At 37.8% G+C, this 23,716-nt stretch overlaps 2 protein-coding genes across 4 annotated transcripts; one reads left to right on the forward strand and one right to left on the reverse strand.

Moving 5' to 3' along the window:
* Positions 1–7,926: 7,926 nt before the first annotated feature.
* On the forward strand, positions 7,927–16,429 carry LOC116265865 (probable voltage-gated potassium channel subunit beta). Its single transcript, XM_031646820.2, has 4 exons — positions 7,927–8,690; positions 10,182–10,325; positions 15,620–15,784; positions 15,976–16,429. Exons 1-4 carry the CDS (start codon positions 8,115–8,117, stop codon positions 16,087–16,089), a joined length of 999 nt encoding a protein of 332 aa, XP_031502680.1. The 5' UTR covers positions 7,927–8,114; the 3' UTR covers positions 16,090–16,429.
* A 2,907-nt stretch (positions 16,430–19,336) lies between these two features.
* On the reverse strand, positions 19,337–23,272 carry LOC116265428 (auxin-responsive protein IAA13-like). 3 transcript variants are annotated; one of them, XM_031646019.2, is made up of 5 exons: positions 22,658–23,272; positions 20,817–21,115; positions 20,584–20,719; positions 20,381–20,442; positions 19,337–19,891 (listed from the first exon to the last, which is right to left on the reverse strand). In XM_031646019.2, exons 1-5 carry the CDS (start codon positions 23,104–23,106, stop codon positions 19,839–19,841), a joined length of 999 nt encoding a protein of 332 aa, XP_031501879.1. In that variant the 5' UTR covers positions 23,107–23,272; the 3' UTR covers positions 19,337–19,838. The 3 variants fall into 3 exon arrangements, with proteins under 3 accessions (XP_031501879.1, XP_031501880.1, XP_031501878.1); XM_031646020.2 differs by having other exon boundaries at positions 20,584–20,713; positions 20,817–21,118; XM_031646018.2 differs by having other exon boundaries at positions 20,817–21,118.
* Between the last annotated feature and the right edge of the window lie 444 nt (positions 23,273–23,716).

The raw sequence follows: 23,716 nt of genomic DNA on the forward strand, positions 1-23,716 counted from the left end.
TCAGTCACTGCTTTCACTGTATTGGTGGTGCAACTCAACAGTCATTCCCACTCGTGTTGTGGGGTTCGGGTTTGATGGGCTCAAAGCCCTAAGGAGGCACGATATTTAAGGATTAGCTTTAGAAGATGGAAGAGATAGCGAGATCAGTGGCATGATTTTTTTTCTTCTTAGATTCATTTTTTAGTATTTTTTACATGTCTCTTCGATCATTTAAAGTGGATGTTTTCTGCATACTTCGATAATTTTTGACCCCTGTAGGAGTAGGCCAGGCACGCCCTACGCTCTTGTAGGGTGATGCTTTCGATTCACCAAATTTTATTAGGAAAATGCAGAAAACCTTGCATATTCTTTTATCAGGTTACTAAAAAAATCATATATAATTTTATGTTCGAGATAAATTTTATATCCATTGGAGTCAGGAATGTCAGGCCAATTTGGACGATGGAAAGCCTTCATGTAAATCTCAAAAACATGCTTTTCGGGAAAAAATTGGGAAAGAATGTTGTAAATTAAGTAATAAACTTGTAACTATATAACGTGATACCTTTAAAATCTTTGGGAATATATATATAAGAAAGTTGTACATTAAAATTTTCCAGAAAAATGTTGAATAATTCTATAAAATCTGGTTAAATTGATCATGAAAGTTTGAAATGATCTTCCCATTTTAGATTGCATTGTGGGGGTAATCAGAATTAGATAATCACGGAAGTGAAAGTCGGGAGGTTAAAAAATATAATCATTATGTGAACTGAATTTCATAGATAGAAGCTAGGAGAAAAGCGCGCTGACAAACAAAGATTTAAAACAGGTGAATCTCGAATATCATCAGAAAAAATGCACGCGATAATAATCTCTCTTTGTTTTTGTTCTGGTCCCGTTTCTTTGTCGTTATTTTTATTGCATGTGGTGCTTTAATTTGCAGGAGACAAGTCTTCTGAAAACGTATGTAGTTTAGATATACCTGACAGATGCTGTGCGGATGGCAAGAAACACAGTTCAAGATAAAAAGGTGCTCCGATTTCCAGATAATTAAAAATTTCAAAAGGCCGACGAGAAAATTTTCCATCAGTAGATTCAGTGCAGGTAACTGGTGGTGTATCATGCACTCTCTCTCTCTCTCTCTCTTTCTTATATTTCATATGTTCATAACGAAGAGACCAAGAATGCAAGAGCAACTGAAACCTTTTCCCTACTTGATTTCTTCCTTAATTTTCACTTTAAATGGCATTCAGATCGATGTTTCGTGAGGAATGGATCCTTCTAAGATAGGTTCCATCTTGGCCTCTTTCAGTAGCAGCTGCATTGCCTGCTTGATACAAGCAAATGCATCTTCAGTAATCACATTCAGGGAACTGATAATTGATCCTTTATTATGTTCTTCACATCATTGATCATCCGATACAGCACTCTCCGTTCTGATCAACCAACAATAATGACTCCCCATCACGTTGTTAACATCAATGGCCATGATCAACTAATACTTGACTCCCTTTTGTTATTCGCATCATTGGTCTTCACCGAACTAATAAAAAACTTGAACAAATGGCTGCCATTATGGCACTGCAGTAACATTCGAGCATCTTCACCTGCTATTACCTTCATCGATCATCGGCGCAGGCGACTGATGAAGCCTGAAGCAGATACACAAGGAAAGGTTATTCTTTCTATTGTTATTATCTTCTCATGCAATCATGTATGCAAAGTTTTGAAGTGATTCACTTTCATAGCACAATGTCCTCATTTTCCAACCAAAACTTTTTAATCTATTTTCCCCAGGTCAATGGGAAAACAGGTCCTATTGAACTCGAAATCAGATTGAATTTCGGTAGCTCCCATGAAAGGTTTTTACTAGAGCAATTAATAACACAGATTCAGAGAGCTGCTACTTTATCTGTTCACCTGCCCAGTCTAATAAGATACTTTCATAAAGTGCCCTTCATGCTTCAAAGAAGTGGAATTTTTAGAGCATTTATTGGATAATCTAGGTTTATCCTGGTTTCCCGGACAAGGTGTATTCACTGATCTTTTTGTAAGCGGCCTTTGCAAGCAACCGTAAGCTTGCAGAAGGATTCTGGTTGTTATCCCTATTGGCTATTGCGATAAATTTCTGTGGAGAAATAAATATTCTTACCATACAGTGAAGCTCAGAACCTGCAGTTGAACATGAAGAGAACTTTGTCTAGTCTGATTCCAAGTTTTAGAGAGGTCCAAGTGGAAAAAAATTTTCTCCTTCGACAATACCTTCTTTGTTAGTCCACGTCAGTCATAGTTCAATCGTTGTCTCTCTTTTGAATTAGCAAGTTGGGGTTAGTCATGCCTTGCCACAGATTATGTCGACATATAACATGGGTATTCAACTCTTTACCTCTTTGGCTTAAAGATCTTGTAGTCCGACCCCCTAGCCGGGTGAACTGAGTTTTGTTACCATGTATATGTCAAATATTCTGTACTTTTGAGGCATTTACTGTAAATTCTTGTTCTATTTCTGTAGTGCACTCAATCTCTTAGACGCTTAAGTTTCTGTGTGAATTTACTGGGTTTAAGTACTAGCTGATGAGGTTGTCTGCTTCTATGACTGTAACATTGTGCGAAGAACACCACAGACATCGAGAAAAGATCAAGAGAGATAGCTTTTCAGAATTGCCCTTAGAAATGGTGGTGTTCGGACTGTTATTTTCATTTGCATTTCTTTCTGTGATTTTCGATCTAAATATCCGTTGTTAACTATGTAAGGCCCTTTTATACGGTGCTGTGCGACCTGCGAAAGTTACCAAGTCGATCAGATCATGTCGCAAAGATCGGAAACCTAACAGGGTCGATGATACGGTTGTCTTTGCCTCAAGATTGAAGTTGGATCTTCTCTTTAGGAAGGAAGGACAGTATATGTAATGGAGCCAACCAATTTTTAGTGACTTAGCTACTCTAGTGCAGCTGCTATGTTTATCCTATGGCATGATAAGACTGATCAGTCTGATCTCCAAGGCTTTGGAATATTGCATTCTGAACCAATAGACATCTATGTGCTCGAATCCCGGGCGCTATCATTCTGCAATTAGCTTATGTTTTCTGATGGTGCTGTCCTGATCATTTTATCTTACAAAAGGTTAATTTTTCTCACAAGAAGAAGAAGAAGAAGAAGAAGAAGAAGAAGACCAATGACAATGGAAATAAAAGAGATGAAGACACAAGAACAGGTACTCCCAAACTCTTACTTTGCACCTTCAGCGGTTTCATGGTGTTCCATTAGAAATATTGTTGGGGTCAGGCCACATCTATGTACAAGATATGACAGTAGGGCTTATCCATGATTTGCTTCTCCATGGGCAGATCTAAGTAGAACTTTGCTGGATTTTCACATAATAAAATTCCAGATTTGTGAAATGGGTCTTTTCTTGATCCATGAATTGAGCACTACTATATATATATATATATATATATCATCTCAAATTCTCCGGTTAAGGCTAATTATTTGTCGAATAAGAGCTCCATCCATCTGGTCAGAGAGATGCACTTAAGACCTTCCAGTTGAACGAGATCAAGAACTCAAACAGGGAATATATGTCTTGGCTGCCAGAAGAATCCCCACCGACAGCCCGGACGATGCATATTGCCTAAAAATATAAAATTTTTGAGCTTTTTCCTAAGTTTAGCAATATCAGAAATTAGTGATGGTATAGTTAATATTCTCAAGCTTAAAGATCGCATTGGTCTCTAATAATTAATGTATGATATCTGATCCAGGTAAGAATATTTGAACCAAGTACAGAAACTGATTTGGATCTGGGAAGAGATTATCCTAACTATTTTGCTATCTCCTTAACCATATACAATTTTGTGGGGGTTCAGTCCTATCTAGCTTTAAGCAGAAAAGACCTATATCAATTTTCAGAAACCTATATCAAGTTTCAGTTCATATATGTCGGAATCCGGTTTGATTCAACACAAGCATGATCAATCCAATCCAACTTGCATCTAATCCAGGTAAGAATCAAAGAATTAAATATTGAGGGATTCAAGTCACAGCTGCACCTTGTAGATCAACCAAGCATATATTTCTCACTTCAGTGTAACCATAACAAAACCATTAGTGAATCCAATGGAGCAAGGCCTTCTCAAATAATTGGATCTGGAACCCTGCTATGAAATTTGGGGTTGTTTGGCAACAGTAACAAGTTGTTATTCTATTATGAATCAATCTCAAACATTGCGCCAGATTCATGTTAACTCTGTATTACATGCTCCATGAACCTGCCCCAATCTTTAGGGCATATTCATATAACAATAATAATATGTGATTCACGTTAACTTTGTATTATACGCTCCTAATATTTAGGGCATATTCATATAACAGTAATAATTGTTACTGCTGCCAAACGATAGACTCTTCAAGTTTCACTCAGGGGCGGAGTCAAGGTAGGGCCAGCTTGGGCCCTGGCCCCACCTCAATTTTAAAAAAAAATTATATGTAAATTTTAGAAAATTTCACTTGTTCTATATAAAAATTTTGAAAAATGATATTTTGGCTCTAGTAAAAGTTTAGAAACTTTAATTTGGCTCCTTACATGAAAAAATTCTGACTCCGAGCCTTCGGATTGGCATCAACAATATGAAGGGAATTCAAACAAGTGAAAATATGTCTGGCTCAAACATGAAATATTTTTATTAATCTTGGCTTCATCAAATCTGGACCCAAAAAGGGTCTCGCGAACATATGACTCAAATAGATCGTATGGAAATGTGAATGAGGAAAAATAACTTTACATATCAACTCAAAAAACTGGATCTAGTCCGATCTAAATTTTTAAATTACTCAAGAACATATATGTACAAATTTAACGTTAACGTACTTTGAACATATTGGGAGTTCACATCAGAAATGAGGTGTTGGAATCAGACAACAGGATCTATTTGCATCCATTTAAGCAAATGTCATATCATAAGTCTCCAAAGATTAAACTTTAAAAAAAAAATCTATCATTTTATTTGTGAAATGAAGATGAAATGGGATATTCTCATTTTCTTGTAAACTCTTAGAACTAAAAGTTTCAGGTCTCTCTCTTCAATGATTTATAAGGAAATAATGTTGTCAGGAATTTCAGAACATGTGATGCCGTCTCAAAGTAAATCTAAAAAGTTGGTCTCCATCGAAAGTTTTGCACCGTTGATCTGGGAAAAAAAGAAAAAAGAAAAGAAAAATCTTGCCTGTTCACGTCCAATCTGTCAATATTACATAGAAGAAAAACCCAGCAAAGCACGTTTGGTGGCTGAAAGTTTAAGAATATTTTCATGCAAGAACAACTTTTTGCCTTTAATGATAAAAAGAGGCCTGAAGTTTTTGAAATTCTTGATATTACGAAATATTCACTGTAAATTACCGATGACCTCGTTCCAATGTTGCCATTGTTGGATCATATCCGGCCCTGGGAGAAACATGGCAGCCCTAAGATTGTGAAAACAACGTATTCTAAAAAATTCAATTATTCTAAGATACTCTTTAATTATTTACTCTATAAAAAAGATTAAAAATAGGCTGGTGAAGTTTAATATGAGTTGGATGTGTATCTGCTCCCAAAGCGATATAAAATCGGATATCAACAAATTTCCTCGAGATTAATTATGTCATGAAATCATTAATTTTCTTGTATTGTCAAGACAAGTCATGCCCTTGTCCGGTCCTATGACCCATCACATTAGTTAAATAAACCACGCTGGGCCAGGCTCGGATTTTAATAGGCCCAATGGTCAATTTTTGGACCTAGGCCTGGTCTTATAGCGAGTCGTGTTTTTTAGTTTTCTTTATTTGGTTGAAGTGGCACCCAACTATAATTCAATCATCTCATGAAAAATTCTCGGCTCCACCTCTGCTGGCAAGTTGTATCTTCTGGATTTGACTTTTTTTTTTTAGCGAATGAAAGAGATGGTATTATTTTCTTCTGTTTTTAATGCTATTAGAGTTGAACTCTAAATTCATGAACTGACCACCGCCACCACTATGCGGCAGAAAAGAAAACGCACCCGCGTCGATGCGATACGGGTGCGACCCAGATTCACACCCAAACCGCACCACGTTCATTTCAGTTCATTTTTTAAGTTTTTTTAACAAATTTGATATTATTAATATATTATAATAATTAATTATTAATAATAATAAATACTCTCGCTGCACCTAAATTTTTTGAGATGTACCGTGCCGGCATCTGTACCCGCACCGGCACCCATGACACAGGAACGGACCCAGAAAGACTCCATGTTCGGAAGTTTCACCAGGTGGCATATAGAGAATTTCAGAAGTCTGGGGCCTTTTTCTGTCATTAACGTCAACGAAACGAATCCTAAACGGAATATTCCTTTTTTGTATTTCAAAAGCCTACCGCTTCCGGGCTCTTCCACCAACCCCCAAGCTTTTCCTTTCTTGCCTTCCGGTATTTTTCTTGATAACGTTAACGTTGGGCAAGAAAAGTGAAGATATGTGAACGGGTCAGCTCCGGGTTTCACCAGATCAGATCTCTCTTTGCTTTTTCGGTTTGAGACCCAAACACCAATTTCTCAACCAAACCCCTTATTTATATATATATATATATATGTTTCAGGTAAGAATGGCAAAAACTATGATCATTTAATCGAGTTACTTATGTGCAGAGGTAGATTCATGTGGTGGGGCCTAACAAGGTATGCATTGGTGACATTTTTCGGGTAAGCGGGAAAGTTTAATACTCAACTTATATCTTTTCACTACAGAATCTAACATGGAGGAGTCAGGACGAAGTGGGCGGGCACATGCCTCTCTTAATTGAAAATTCCTTTGATGGGCCATCTAATGTTTTGTGACGAAATTCACCTGCCTTTTCACATGGCGTTAGAAACTTATAATTAGTTGGTGAGAAAGTTGAATCTCAAAGAGTCGGGACTTTTTCTCCTGGCCTTACACACGCCTAGGATAAATCTACCGAGCTACAAATTCTACCTCGAGACAAAGTAGAACCAGGTACGCTCAAAGTTGAGCTTGTGAAGAGTAGTCTGCTTCACCTTACGTTGCTGAGTTTAAAATATTTAACCTAAGATAAAAAATATATATATATATATGTCAATAAGGTAACATAGAAGATGTAAAAATTCGTTTTAGAATTGTAAATTTTGGAAAATAAAATTGCAAATTACAATAAGGTAAGATTGAAAAAAAAAAAAATCATGAAATACCTGGCTACCCATTGTGTGAATGGTGGATTATTAGTATTATTTTTTTACAAGGTTTGGGACTTTTAGGCTCTTTGCACGTGGATGGTTGCGTGTGGCCAGTAAGCACAATCACACGATGCCAGAATCTGAGCACGTCATCCATGGTAGTTGCCTTTCCAAATGGCCACGTTCTTCCCGGTATTTACATGAATATCTATCGAGGTGTTTGATGGACTTGGCTCTAATTTGCTTGTCAAAACTTTATTTGTTTTTAATTTGCTTGACAAAACTTTATTTGTTTATAAACGAGCTTAAGCTTTAGTTGAGATGTATGCTTAAAATGTTAAACTAGTCTAGTTTGAGTTGTAAGAATTGGACTCGTTTAAACCCGATTTGGTTAGACTATACAAAAAAATATGAAGTTATATTAAGAAAATAGTTAAATGAGTATCAACTAAACGAGTTAACTAATTAAACGAGCTAAAAGAAACAAGATATTCATAACAAACGAGTTAACGAGTCGAGTTCGAACTCAACATTGTATCATCGATTCAAATTGGAGGGAACTCAATTCGAGTTTTCTAAGTCCAGTGGAGCTGATTGAACTCGACCTCGGGTGCAGTCGTTGGGGGTCTAAGATCTAACTCCATCGTCGACGGCGGCGCCATGCGACCAAAACCGCAATAATTTCTCTCGTTAGAAGGGCATAAGAGTAAACTCTTCACCAACCAACTCACCATTCCCACCGCCCTTCCTCTGTTCAGATCTTTCCTCGTCTGTTCCAGAACGAAGCCAGAGGTCAAACATCCTCTGTTGCTCTGCTTCGTCTTCTCTACCTGTCTGTGTGACTCTCACCGCCACCAACCACCGGAAGAAGAACAAGTAGAAAGAAGCAGCGGAAGGACTCCCTCCCCACCTAGATCAGAAGAAGGAAAATGGCAACGAAGATGCAGTACAAGAATCTGGGAAGGTCGGGTTTGAGGGTGAGCCAGCTATCTTACGGGGCGTGGGTGAGCTTCGGCAACCAGCTGGACGTGAGGGAGGCGAAGTCGATATTGCAGTGCTGCCGCGACCATGGCGTCAACTTCTTCGACAATGCGGAGGTGTACGCCAATGGGCGGGCGGAGGAGATCATGGGGCAGGCGATCCGGGAGCTCGGGTGGCGCCGCTCCGACCTTGTCATCTCCACCAAGATCTTTTGGGGAGGAAGCGGCCCCAATGACAAGGGGCTCTCCCGGAAGCACATCATCGAGGGCACGCGCGCATCCCTCAAGCGCCTCGACATGGATTACGTCGACGTTCTTTACTGCCACCGACCGGACGCCTCGACGCCGATCGAGGAGACGGTCCGCGCCATGAACCACGTGATCGACCATGGGTGGGCCTTCTATTGGGGAACCAGCGAGTGGTCCGCTCAGCAGATCACCGAGGCGTGGTCCGTCGCCCAGCGCCTCGACCTCATCGGACCTGTCGTCGAGCAGCCGGAGTACAACCTCCTTTCCCGCCACAAGGTCTTCCCTCCCTCCCTGACATTTTTCTTTTCCTCCTGTTTTTCCTTCGGTGGTCTTGCTGTTGTGTTGCTGGGTGGCTGCTTCACCATTTTGATCCATGTCCTTGTTTAATATTGCTATGTTCGTTTTTCCTTCTGTTGGTTTGATTTAGTGTGGCCTCGTTCTGATTTGGGCTGGTTTTGTTTTGCTTTTTTGTGGCGTCGATCGATTGATGATTAAATGAGTTTGATGGTAGATGTAGGTGATTTGGTTTGATGTTGCTTTAGATTTATTGTAATTAGTCTTGTTATCTTGGAATAGATTATGATTTCGCAAATTCGATGGTGAGTATTCAAACTTGTCTAGTGGCAGTTGATTGATTCTGCATTCTGATGGGTTTGATCGAATTGCTGGTTGGGTCGGGAAGGTGTTGGTTTTCGGGTTTTAGTCCACCCTTTAACGAGAGTTGAAGAATTTTGCTTCACATGTGCTGCTGCTTCCTGGTTTATTCAAGCTCTGTGGTCGATCATTTTACTTTTCGGTAGAGTAGGGATCATCGTGGCTTCTCAGAATCTCCTCTTGTTATTTTTCTTTTTTTGTTTATCATTTAATGATTGTTTGACAAATTTTTAGATCGCAGGTTGAAGTTTAAGTTCTTTTATTCCTAAGGTATTGCTGTTTTTACAGGGTAGGGTGATCGAAGCTTAATAGATTAAACAGTTTGCCCTTGGGTTTCTTCTTCTATTCTTTTGCCTGGTCCACACATAATTTATTTGTTTTGATTTTGTTTTATCCTTCTGATCTTGTTTACGTTCTTCATTTCCTCTCTTGTTCTTAATACTGTAACTGTTCACCTTTTCCTTACCTGCTAACTGTAAAAACCTTTTCACGTTTTTTCAGTGTTCTACTTTTCAACGTTGCCTGTCTGTTTGCCAATCAGTTGTTTGTTTCACGTCATGGTGATATTGTTTTGTCGTGCATGCAAGAAACCAGTTAAGAAATACCCAATAATGTCTTATACAGATTTAAACATGTTTGGGCATAACATGCCAAATTTGAGCGGCCATAAGAAAGTATAGTGTCTGATTCATGCATTTGGCTTGTATATTATGCGCAGGTTAGCCTTCTCTTGAATGTAATTTGGAAAGTTTGTCTTTACAGTTTACACAACTAAAGCATGATTACCTTTTCTGACAATAATTTGGAAAATTTGGCCTTCACACAACTCAAGATGTATCAATTCAAGAGTCAATACTTTTGAAAAGCATTATGCCTTTGTGAACTTTTGTGCGTGCATCTGTAAATCTATGCACATGCACATGCACATGCACATGCACAACCACAACCACAAGGCACAAGCTCGTGTGCCCCCATGCCAGCAAGTACTTATTTACATATGTGTTGACTTGTATACATCATTGTTCTCTTCTTACGTTGAAATGCTATCATGGTATGTTTACTTCATTAATTTTTGAAATGCCTTAGTCCTAAGCATGAACTCGATGGGATCAGGTTGAAGTGGAATATCTCCCGCTTTACAGCACATACGGTCTCGGTCTTACAACATGGAGTCCACTTGCATCTGGAGTCCTCACAGGAAAATACAATGACAAAACCATACCTCCTGATAGTCGATTTGCCTTGGAAAATTACAAGGTAAAATGCTCAAATTTCATGAATTTATTTAAACTTTGAAGCGACATATCATAAACTGCATGGAATTCCTTGTTCGGTGCTGTAGTTGTATCTGCTTTCTGATCATTAGCTTGTTTGTGCAATACATTCATGGATGTTTCAACTGTTCAAGTCAGTTTTCTGTTGAAGTTGAAATGAGGTAGTTTAAAATGATGCAAACAAAATCAGCTATGTAGAAATTTTAAAGCAGTTTTATCTGTGAAGGATCAAGAGTCTTATATGAGATAAGAAGAAGTTTTAGGGGACCATATGTAGGAGATGCAAGAAAGTTAGAGGAAACAAAGGATTAAGTGACAAAACATTCTAGTTTTGGACCTTTATGCAAATTATCAGCTGGTAGAACAACTCCGTCCTTGTCTGTCTCTCAAGTTAGTCCTTGATATTAAACTTGTCAATTGTATAAGCATTTTACAATGACATAAACTCATTTTGCTGATAACATTACTTACTAAGATAAGTCATTGAACATGTTCAAGAATATTCCTTTTGCTTTAACGTTGTTTGTTCACACTTCATCTTTCTTCTTCCTTCAGGAAGTTCTAGAGTACCAAAATCTCAAGGAAGTTGTTTCCTCTCGTTGTCCTTCCCTCTTCAAAGAAATTAGTCTATTGCATGTTTTCTTCAATCATCTTTAATAAGAACTGGTTGTTGTTTGGACCTCTTGGTTTCTTGTTCCTGTTTGTCAGAGTGACATCTATATTCACAGGTGGTGCATCCCCTTCTCATTGTAATAACACACACATGTCAATTGCATATTAGATAACGTCTAATTAAACATGTCATAATTTTCAGAACATGTCAACACCCTCGCTACAATCAATGTCTACTAGTGATGAGTAATTATGTGATTCTTCATTCTTGCATATTTGAACAAGATGAGACATTTGTAAAGCTACTAAATTTCAAATTTGTTTTTATACTATCTACTCTTGATGGACCACCTTTTGTAGATTGAAGTATAATGTTTAAAGGTTGTTTGTGCATTTTCAAATTATGTCCAAGATTGTCACATCTCCTACCTGACATTGTGTAGGTCAATGTACCCTTTTTAAAGTGATTTCATCCTTTGATTCAGTTCTTTTTTTTTTTTTTGGGTCACTCAACACTATATCATACTTCAAGAAGTAAAATCGAGAGATTGTCTTGTGGCCAAAACTGTTTATCAGGTAAGACATGTATTGCCTCTGCATATGCTTTTCTTTATGCAACAACTAAAAAACAAAAAAAATCATCTATCTATGGCTTAGGATCATCACCGAATTTTCAATAACATATATGGTATGCTTGCTTGGAATTTCTCTCTCAAATGCATTGTATACTTGAAATCGTTTTCTACCGCTTCCTATTCATTGTCATTTATACATATACACAATAACATATCGTTCATTTTAAAGAGAATGTTCACTACTTAGTACGGGGTGCCAAAATAAAATTTACGAAACTTGAACATTACTAGCCAGTGAGATAATATAACATAGCTCCACCAGCTACCATGTCAGTCATCTTTTTTTCTTCACTGTAGACAGAACTCCACCTTCCCAAGTGTTTTCTTTGTAGCTTATTCTTGCTAACAGTGTCATATGATTATTCTAATTCGATCTATCATCTCAATAATTGAAAGTGATCTATACTTATTTACTACATTGTTAAAAGATCTGCTGATGCTATTGGTGTTAACTTCATTGGATTATCTTAGTAAAAATAGCTCTTGCCCAAAAATGTCTTTCTATGCCATCCAATCAATTCTAAGCATGAATGTTGATTCTTATAATATTGTCCATTGCTTGATCATGTATGACCTTTTCTGATGTATTTGCTGTAATCTTGAAACATTTATGTTGTTGAGCCAAAAAAGTTGTTTTTTAATACTAATTTGAACAACTGGAGGCTGCAAAACCACACTATGCTATTAAATGTAAGTTTCAAGTGTATAATGCCTATTAGAATAATTCGTGTAACAAACTAGAAATTTTGTTGCACAAGTGGAAGGACTTTAGCAGGTAGCAGACTTTTTTGACAATCACTCATAATAATGGTGTTTTCGACTTTTCGTTATTAATTTAACATGTTGCATCTAAAAGCCTAAAAAATCATTTCCAACTTATATGTGCTTCTGTCCCACTATATCATATGCTAATGGAAACTCCCTTTTTTCCATCTTGAGGAACAATACTTTCCATATAAGAGGTATCCATTTGCATAAATAAATTTGCTTGGAGCATCTTTGTATCATTGAAGGCATGCTATATTCTTGAACCAGATTCGGTTTTCATTCTTTCTCCATGTGATGATGCTATTTGGATTTGTCTCATAGAAAAACTTATTAAATTTGATAACTTTGTCAAGTTTTTCTTTATGTTGTAGATATGACATCATACAAAGTGATAAAAGTATTTGAAATTGATAGCAAGTTTGCAGTTGTACTTAACGAAATGTTCCTATCATGTTTAGAAGATGAGAATTACACAAATGATGAAAGTTCACATGATGATGATAATCATGAAGCAAATGTAAGTTTTGATAATGGTCACCATGTGCTTGAAGTTTTTATGTAAGGAGTTTGAATTAGGGGAGTTTTTTGAGTCTAAGGCATAGTTTAGAAGGTGTTTGCCAAATGCTCCATACAGGCGGTGTAATTGCACACCAACCTTTTTTGGTGGCATAGGAGGGATGTACTATATATAGAAAGAGAAATACAAAGTACACAATTGGAAAGAAAGGCTAAAACATCATACAGTTACAATCTTTAACAGTAGGCACCAAAAATCTCTAGTGAGTCGATGACTAGGTTTGATTAATTGCCCTAGTCAGGCGACTAGTTAAAGAAATTAGTTGCTGCTTACTGGCGACTTGAAACTGGTCCAACTAGGTGACTGGTTGGGCTGATCAATTGCTGGTTTGACATCATAGGTTAAGATTATTATCATTTGGTCTCTCCACTCAGATGTCCATCCTTGTATATAACTTGAAACTAAGAGTAGCTACTCACTACTTATTTGTCAAGAATCTCTCTCTTGGTGTGCATGCCTGATGTGTGCTTACAATTTTCATCTCAGCTTCTCATGTTTAGTTAGCCATAGGATGGGCACTCTGCTCAATGGATGGCCGTTCTTGGTTGAAATGTCACGACGAGAATTGCTTTTTTTCCTTTAATTCTATAAAACTAAAAATTACTGCCACTGTGGTAACTCGGTTCCATTTGAAAATGGAGATACCTAAATTTGAGCATAGGGAAGAACATGAGTTTCACTATTGCTTAGGTGCTGCAGTATCGTTTGAGTGATTCTTTCTTGATATTTTGCATGCTATCTGGGTTTCAAAGATGTTATGGTTTATACTTTATAGTATGTCTGATCAGAGATGAGGTTTGACGGTGCATAGTCACCTGTAAGGTTAACTTAGTTGTTAAGGCTTGGACTAGTCCACACCTAGGCATGAGACCACACCCGTTGTAACTTAGTTGTTAAGGCTTGGACTAGTCCACACCTAGGCATGAGACCACACCCGTTGCCTAAGTCCATCACTTAGGCGACATGTTAGACTGGCACCTGGACTAGGCGCTAGCATGCCTAGTCCATGGGAAGGTGGAAAGTCACCTTCCCTTCAAATTAAGTCATGTAATTTTATTATATGCTGTTATACAATATATACTTATATTAAATGCAGTTATATTATATAATTTCTGTTCTTTAAGTACAGTTTGCTGTACTTTAATTACATATTGTATATCAACTCATCAAGTGGAAGTTCCAGTCATATGTTAAGTACATAGTCTATAAAACCGTGAATCTGTATATATCTTATGTGCTCTAAAACATATTTTGTGGAACCTATGCCAGCCTTCTTACCCATGTTAAAACCTAGGTTTATGGTAAAAAGATCATCAGTTTCTCTTTGTTTAGTGCATGTCTAGTAATCAGAGAAATATGTGTAGACCTCACTTCAACATAGTCTTATGTTAGAGCTGCAAAGATACAATATGAACTATGTAGATGATAGTCCACACATGAAGCATAAAACATTTCCTAAATTACTATGTTGTAAAAATTTCATTTGATGCAGATACTTATGAAGTCATGGTCATCAAATATTCAGTACACAAGTAACATAGTAAAAGTTTGTTAAATATTGGTAAACTTCATCTTCATTTACAGACTAAATGCAATGCTTGATTATGGCAATTAATTTTAAGTAGATATGACTTGATTACAGAAGAGCTCCCAAAGAACTGAAGTGTTAGTAACAGAATAAAAGTCTCCTAGATATTGGACGCCTTTTTAGGCCAGGTACGCCTAAGCGCCAGGCATTGGCTGGCGCCTAGGCAGCGCCTAGACACCTTGACAACTAAGAAGGTTAATGGATAAACACAAAACATGCATCATATTGCTTCATCAAATAAATTGCAGATCCAAATTGAAGTATGAGCTCAGTATTATGATGTAAGCAAAAGGTCTTTCTTGCAACAATTCTATCAATAGACTACATAATTGGAAATGCGTAGACAACAATCATGAGAATGGTTTGTGACTTCATTCTATGGCTACCATGGGTAGTTGAGTTAATTTAAAAGGGTATACTTGATTCTAAGATTTTGAGTGAGTGTAAACGTAAAGATACTAATTACTGGTAAATATACTAATTACTGAATGACCGAACAGTGACCAAGGCCTTCAAGTTATGGTATTGATTCTGAAAATGTCGAGCTTTTCAGAGGGGAAGATTAAATCATAATTGCTAGGAAAATGTAGCTGTTTTGATTTTTGAGCAATAATGAAAAATTCCGTGGCCATAATGTCCCATATCAAGTTGAAGCCCTATAAGTCAATTTTCACTAGGATCCAGATGGAAACCTGTTAATTATTTTATGTTGACAACGGGTGCAACTATTTGACTTGAAGGAATCACTTTATATGACAATGCACTCATTATGCTCTTCATTTAAATTGGCTGAGCACTAGTTTATCCATATAGAATTTCTGGCATTAGATTTAACAGATTAACTGAATGTTGCCAGTCACCGTGATGATGTTGGGGACTATCCAAGTAATGTGTTCTTTTTGTTGTTGATATTTATAATATTCCTTTTCGACGCTATCGCTACAGAATTGTCTTTTCCTGAGCATACTGCTCGCAGCAGCTGATGCAACCAGTCATCATACATGTTTGGCCGTCCAGTACTCTTTACAGTGTCATCTTTGTGTTTGCTGTGCTATTTCTGAGGAGTTCCCTCTATGATTGGTTTGTTTGCTCTGTAGAACTTGGCAAACAGGTCGTTGGTTGATGATGTGTTGAAAAAGGTTGGCGGACTGAAACCCATTGCAGAGGAGTTGGGTGTGAGTTTAGCTCAACTTGCAATTGCTTGGTGTGCCACAAATCCAAATGTTAGTTCCGTCATCACAGGTGCTACAAAGGAGAGCCAGGTAGGCAATTTTTCAATATCTCTAAAACTCATGATTTCAGTCATTTGGGAGAAGTTCTATTTTGTAGCAGACATGCTTTCAGTCATCTGGGAGAGGTTTTCTTTTATTGTCTGCTATAGCACTATACAAAACTAATAATACTTTTTACGTAGTCAAATTCTAATGAACGCTGCACTGACTTCCATGTGCAGATTCATGAGAACATGAAAGCTCTAGATGCAATTCCCTTGCTGACACCAAATGTGATGGACAAGATTGAGGCAGTTGTTCAAAGCAAGCCAAAGCGTGCTGAATCATACAGATAAGTGAATGGCGGTGTATTTGTCATCAGTATTTGGGATTGGCTTTCCGGATGATTTTGTGCTCAACAGTTTTCAAGCCAAGGTTGCTGCAGATTACCTCTTTGAAGTTTTTTGTTGCTTCTCTTTCTTCCTAGTCTCTAGATCATTTATGGGAAATTAAAATACTGGAAATTGGTCTCGTTTTCGTTTGGGGTTACTCGTATACTCACAGAAGTTATTTGTGCACGGGGATATGATGTGTGAACACAATGCCCTTGGCACCGTTTTTCTTACGAAGAATGGTACCGGGCTGGACAAATGTAAAACATTTCTGTTTCTTAGTAGCAGAACAATTTTTTGGACTTGGTTTTGGTCCTTGTGTGGTGTCATTATGGAATTCTATTATAACAGGCATTGCCGATCGTCTCAGTTTGTGGTCAGTTACTCGTCTTTGTGATGGAGTATGTGATTATGCATGTCGCAAAAAGTCGCCTCGAAACAACTTTGACCAAGGGCTTCTACGCAGTACCAATGTTGCATTTAACTAGATCAAGATAAAGCTATGTGGAGAACAAAATTACCGTATTCTAGGCTTCTAGGGTGAAGGTTTGTCCCTTCTATCTATAGAGCTTTCTTTGTTACTTCATCTGGGTCTGCAACTCTGCACTGATCGAGATGAACTAACCTGAAATTCAGGTAGTTATGTTTGACAAGAAAATGGGTTCCTATCAAGTTTGGCCTGCGTTGGTACAAGTTTAGCCTGCAAACCAATTAAGAAATACAAGTGCATCTAGATGTCGAAATTTCATCTATTGGGTTTAGCTTCACAAAATCGTATCCAAACCTGGTTCTAAATCATAACCGATTGAACAACATCGAATTAGTTCAAAACTCAGGACACCTTCAAGAAATTCGCGATCCATGTTATGTTGTTCCTCATCAGTTAGTAAGAAACCGGCTGTGCTACTCAGTTTCTAAGTTTTGTTACTATGAAGTCCCAGGAGTCGATTAAGGACTCGAAGGATTTACTACATATCTCACGAGGCGGGGATGTCAAAGGGGTCGGATTCAAACTGGAAATAATTTCGCCCGGAATCAGATTTGACTTGAGATGTAGATAAAGAGACAAAAACCTGTCCAAAATTTTCAGGTAATCAGATTCAGATGTCCTGAAAATTTGGGTATCCATCAGGTTTACAAAGAATCACCTTCGGTATCTGAATCTGATTACTAGGAGGATGTGAATTTTCTTATTGGAGTAGATTACTTCGGAATCAGATATTGGATTGGACGCAAGGCTGATTTCTCCCTTCAACTGCTGAAAAGAAAGCAAAAAGGATGTGCAGGAAAAGAAAACGAGGATGTGATTAGTCTTGATAACGTGGTTATAATATAGTCTGGTTGTACTGATCATCTGTACTGCGGAAATTGAGATATCGATACGTCCTGCAAGAGGTAAGTTAGGCATGCTCATTCACCTGAGATATCGATATCGAGTGTTCTTATCATCTGCAATGAATGTCAACAATGTCGACAGTATTGGTATGAAAAGTGATCGAACACAAGGCGACGATGCTCCTGTCTAAGCTTTTATAAACGATGAACCATTTTTTTCTTCTCTTTTTGCAAAAATCGAACCGTCATTTATTTTTGACTCCAGAAACACGCTAAGATTGATCTTTGTAATCAAGGACTTCGTATCTAGTGGTTCCTCCATCATCATCTGCCATTAACACCAGGATTCAAATGTTGAGTGCTTACAGGTCCTACTGCAAAAGCGACAAGGACCAATCTGTGAAAGAATTCAGCTACTGTGGAGAGATTCCATTACAAAGTTCTCACTCAACTCCATAAATGAGCTGTGACTGATTTCATCCAGTGGGTTCACAGATTTGTCATGGTAAATGTGGTGCAATAGGATCAGGGTTAGGTTCGAAGTGTATCAGAATGGTATAATTTGACCTAATTTTGTTCCCCAACAAGAGGACAGGGAAACAATAAACAACCAAGCTACAACTATCCCAAGAGAATCATTTGGGTCATCACCAACTCCCAAACAGCAACATGTTGGTGGACAGCCAAGTACTGTGATGCATTCAATGAACATAAATTAATCAAGCAGTTCAGCTTCATCGGGTTCCTGCTAGGCTTCAACTGTACTCGGCTGAGGGTAGGTAGGAAGTTCTGGTGCAGGAGGAAGCACTTTTCGGAACTAATCTGTTGCAGATGAATGGCTTGATGAACATGTCAAAACAAACATCTCATTTGAATTCATTAAATTCAAAATGCTTTCTTTTAGACTTTTTGGCTTTGATTCTTTAAAATTAACATCAAGTTGCTATAGCTTTTTCAGGTTTAAATCCATCAAATATTACTCAAGCAAACTGTATCTGGGTTGAGAGACTTTGTTGCTTGCTTGGCGGTGCAAAACACTAAGACTATTCCCTGGCCCCCAGGTTCATAACATGCATAGGCAAGAGGTAAGAGAAGTGGAGCCGGATGTACCAAACACCCCTGGGGCTCCATCAAATATCTACTTGAGAAACAAATGGTCTATCCAAATTACTCTTAGTTGCACTGCTTTCTTTCTTTCTCGCTCTAGAGTGAAGATGATGAGTGTAAGTTTATCAATGAAATTCTTTTGGGGAAACGATTAAATTTTGTATCCCTCAAATTTTCTCCCAAACTGTAGCAATAAATGTGGCGCATAAGACATTCAATGATGAACATTTTCATATTCCCATCTTTTCTGTCATTTACATCCTCAATTTATGGCAAACCAATTACAGATCCACTCACAAGGCTAGGATTCATCTTAAGACTTCTGGAATTTCAGTTAGCTAACTGATACTTGTTAAAGCCCTCAATTAGCTGGATGAACCCAATCATGCAGGGGCTGGAGACAAAGTGAGGTATCGTGTGGGCAATTGCCCACACAGACCCCAAAAAATACTTATTTTATATTAAAATTAGAGCAATTTTTTTTTTTCATTTACATCAACATGTTGATGCCCCTTAAAATTTTAAAATTTGTTAAAACCAGAAATTTCTAGCTCCACCCATGCAATAATGGTAGCCAAATCCCATGCTCTAGCACAAAGTCGACCCAGTGAGATATGAATGTACCATGCCTTGTTCTGGTTGTCTCTTTTCAGAGCACACATCATGCTTACCAGCTTCAACTTATTGACAGAAGACGTATATATATACATACACCTTCGGTGTTGAACTTTAAACTCTTAAAAAAGACTTCTTCTCTGAAAGCACAATAATAACAACGAAACATTTAACATCATTTCTTTTATGGCTTCAGCAATTCGCGTAACTTTGTTCTAGAAAATTACAGGAGTTGAAAAGGTCTAACCAGATGAGTAAGAAACACTAATATTACAAAGCATTATATTCTTTCATACCAATTATGTGAAACTACATGATAACAAACCAAAAGAGAGGGAGGAGGCAAGAGAGAAGAAACACCACTAAACAAGTGAGATGGAGGAACTGAACTTGCAGGCTTGTGAGTATCCGTCTGTGGAAACCCAAAAACTGGAATTTCGAGTAGGAAACTATGAGAGCCACCAAGGAGAGAGAACTGTCAAACAAATAGGTTGTAAGTTATGGACACTAAATATGACAAAATGACATGATCCTCTACTTGTTCCTCCATTTTTCTTTTTACTGCCAGTCTGCCATCCTCCACAGAACGAGCGGTTCCTTTTCACTTCTTCCCCTGTTCTTTTTCACTGCTATCCCTATGTGAAACAGAAAACCCACTAGTAAACTGGTTTACTTCTCTGCCCATTAACCCTGTCCTGGAATCTTGTCCCTGCAAGAAAAACAAAACCAATTATTCCTTGCGCAAAAAGGTGAACATGCAAATCAAATGAAGCAAACCAGCAGGGGACAGCAGGAATCCACGTACAGGAACTCTTGTAAGACCCTAAGGGGTGTTTGATTACTCTGGATTTGAAATCCATGGATCAGATGTGGAACTGACATCGCATGCTTTTGCTCATACACAAAAGATTGATGATAAAATGTATGATTCATCAAACCAAGGATTTTAGTTCAGACCTAAGGTTCACATGCAAGTTCTTTATTTTACTTCTTTGCATTGAAAAAAAAAAAGGTTGAATTTAAGATTGGGGAGGGAGGGTCCGATCTGAAATCCATGGTTATTAAAAACTCGGGATCTCAAATCCAAGGCTATCAAACGCCCCTTCAGGAGATCAAGGTTAACTGTAGCATTTAATTCCTTTAAAATTAAAGGCAACACCGGAAAGAGTAACTGTAACTGTTACGGCACAAAACTCACCAAGCCCATTGACTTCAGAAGTCCTCATAATTCTGAGCCTTCTCACAGTGCTCAAGAACATACTGTAAGACAAAATTAAAATATAAGAATAGTGACATTTTGACAAGATATGAAATAATGAAAGGTATTTAAGAGTTAGGTTGCCAAGATTATAAACCGACTGTGGAATTTTTCTTTCATCTTAACAAGTTAAAATTACTCACCCCCATGGAACATCTCCAACCAACATCCAATCCCCTTCCTTGTCTTCATAAGTAAGGACAAATTCAGAGTTACCATCCAGGAGCTTTGAAGACTTGATATCAACCATCAACCCATGCTCCCTCCCCATGGCTGGAGCTAACAACAAAACCGCGAAATGAATAGTCATTCACCAAAAACAAAATCCATAAACTCTACCTGGAAAAAGAAAGTTGGTAGACAGCACATTCTATACCATTGGCGGTAGGCCTCTTAAACATCTCCTCCAATGCATGGGCCAGAGATTCATAGGAAGCATGATTCTTCAGATCCACCTTCCTTCCGATGGGAACTCCGTCCATGTTAACTTTAACGAACATGGACTTGTTCTGCCGTTGGCCAGCTTTCTCCTGCCTACTCTTATTTTTAGTCATCTCACCATAGCTGTCACAATTAATGTTGTTCTCAGCATCTTCCTCAGCTGGAACTCTGCATTGGTTTACCAGACTGTTCATCCTGTAAGTTCTGATGGGAGGCCAACCCACTACCTGATTGCTGCTGAAATTTGTCAGATGAAAAGAAGTCAGAAATAGAAACATATATATATATATATACTCGCTCAACCAAATTTGAAAAGAGAAACGCCAAAGAAAATATGTTGAGTTTGATGGGGGAACACAGCAAATTATTGTGAGGAGGAAAAAACCAAAAGGAATCCAAGTTGCTGTGGTGAAAAGAAAGTATAGCTACAGAATGTCCTAGGCGGATACCGAGGGTGACTCATGAACAGCAAATCCAGACAAAAAATAAAATTATTTGTGGAACCCGATTTCGGTAACAGTAAAATCTCCAGGCCGCGGTTACCGAGAAGCCAAAATAGAAAAGTTAAAAGCAGAAACAGCTGCAAGAGACAATTTTTGCTCCAGAGGACACAAGGATCCGAGAAGAAAGAAGCCAAAAACGGCAATAAGGAAATTACCGTAGCATGGTAACTGTTGGCATCCATCAGACTTTCCGCAGTAAACATGAAAGAAACCATCGAATTACTTGAAACAGTAAGTATATATACATAAGACTCCACCCAGTATCAAAAATCTCAGAATATTGGGGTGTAACCCCAGAAACTAAAACCGTATTATTTGCCAAACATATATATATCTGAAATATAGATATGTGGATGCTAATCATAGTCATTAATACAAAAATTCACTCAGAAACCAACAAAGCAGATATTGATAATCTGCCCGCTCCTAACAATAAGCATGACAGGAAAATTTGATGCTGAAAAATCAAGCAAAATTTCACATAAAGGGAATGCTTTAACCCATTCAATAAATGCCTGAAAGCCAAGTAACATAGAAAACAAGAAATATGATCAAACGTCTTCATCTATCAGAAACCAACACATGAACAATAAATAAACAGGGTAACCATTTTTGTAAAATTTGAAAGACTTAGAAGAAATGGAATTTGGAAATCATAAACAAGGATAAACAAACAGCATCGATACCCAAAAAAGAACCTTAAAAGTACTCCAGTATCAGAAGAAAAACAATTCCAACATGACCACAAACGAATAGAATAAATAATCTACACAAAGAGATACCATTTTTCATTGACGCAATAGAAACAGGAAGAAAGGACTTGCTGCTCCATAACAGTTAACACGAGAACACAGCAAGGTAAAAATGAACCAACATGAAACCAGTAGACCCAGTAACATTCCCAAAACATACTATGAAAAGAAAATTAAAACGAACCATAAAACTTGTCAACAATAAATGAAAAAAGAAACAAAATCATTCAACAGGAAAAATGAAATAATAGAAGGTAAAAAACACACAAACAAGAACGGAGAACCTGGAAATCTCGGATCATATTGTGCCAGTAAAACACCAAATACACAATGAGGGAAACAAAGAGGAACAAGTATTAAGCTCATTCTTCTTCAGTACTCCACATACACACAGACATACAAACAGAGTAAATCCTATACCATCATAAGAAAAAGAAAAGACAAAACTGATCCATACAACAAAAGAGAATTGATTTAAACAAAAAAAAAATGATTTATCTCCTTTTCTTCTCATCTCTCACCTTGGATGAGATGTCACTTCTTGAACAGAATCAGCATCTGCAGATTCATTGTGCACCCTCTTAGTCCCCGTCTGAACCATCGACGAAACCAAGTTAGTGAAATCTTTGGCAGTCAATATCCTCCCGATCCTCCTCCCTCCGCTGCTGCTGCCATTCCTCCTCTGATACATGTCATCTTCATCAACCCTCCTCTCATTCATGCTGTTCAAGCTCAACCCCAGATTGAGCTCCGTCTCCTCCAACCCCATCCCACCTTCCTGGCTCTTCTTCTGGTTCAGCAGACCAGAACAAGGATAGGAAGAGACCTCAGAGATGCCAATGTAGTCCTGCTCGGTGAGGCCACCACCACAAACACCATTCTCTACCTTGGACACTGTTGACATTGAACCATTGGCGGAGCTTCCTGTAGATGATCCACCACCGCCCCTACCTCTTATAGCCTGCTGCATGTTCTGCTTTTCCCTCCCTTTTTCTTCTTCCTTCAACCTTCTGAATGCCCAGCAAGCCCAAAAGCAAAATAAAAGAAAAAGAGAATATTGGGAAAGAAACTTGGATTTGCTAGAGAGAGAGAGAGAGAGAGAGAAGAGCAGAGAGGGATGAACAGAAGCGAAGGGGTTGTTATCAAAGACGTTTATATTGGAACGTTGTTTTTCTCAACGATGACTGATAAGTGTGAAGACCATTTTTCAAATGACAATTATGTCCTTTTGGTGTCGCCCTACAATGACTAAATTGCCCTTTTCTAGGTGTGGCACAAACCTAACCTCTTCTAGCTTGCCTAAGTTTGCTCGTGAATCCCTTTTCATAAAATACAACAAAAACGAAAACTCAACCAATATATATACACACACATATATATATATATATATAATCAACTTTCTGAATTTCAAGAGTTGTGCATGAGATGTGACATCTTGATGTTTGATATGATAGGAAGCGCCATTGATATTTAAAATCAATTTCAATTATTCAATACATATTGTTGTTCGATATGATAGGAAGCACGAATCACATTTAAAATCAATCCCAAATATTAAGTAGAATCTATTTTAGCTCTGA

Source organism: Nymphaea colorata, chromosome 12, assembly GCF_008831285.2.
Source record: "Nymphaea colorata isolate Beijing-Zhang1983 chromosome 12, ASM883128v2, whole genome shotgun sequence".
NCBI lineage: Eukaryota > Viridiplantae > Streptophyta > Magnoliopsida > Nymphaeales > Nymphaeaceae > Nymphaea > Nymphaea colorata.

Excerpts from the sequence above, each read along its gene's own strand:
- LOC116265865 (XM_031646820.2), top strand. The coding sequence starts at position 8,115 with ATGGCAACGAAGATGCAGTACAAGAATCTGGGAAGGTCGGGTTTGAGG. Across the intron at positions 8,691-10,181 it reads ACCTCCTTTCCCGCCACAAG|GTTGAAGTGGAATATCTCCC; the intron begins GTCTTCCCTCCC and ends CGATGGGATCAG. Across the intron at positions 15,785-15,975 it reads GTGCTACAAAGGAGAGCCAG|ATTCATGAGAACATGAAAGC; the intron begins GTAGGCAATTTT and ends TTCCATGTGCAG.
- LOC116265428 (XM_031646018.2), bottom strand. The coding sequence starts at position 23,106 with ATGCAGCAGGCTATAAGAGGTAGGGGCGGTGGTGGATCATCTACAGGA. Across the intron at positions 21,119-22,657 it reads GAAGTGACATCTCATCCAAG|CAGCAATCAGGTAGTGGGTT; the intron begins GTGAGAGATGAG and ends GACAAATTTCAG. Across the intron at positions 20,443-20,583 it reads GTTGGAGATGTTCCATGGGG|TATGTTCTTGAGCACTGTGA; the intron begins GTGAGTAATTTT and ends TTTGTCTTACAG.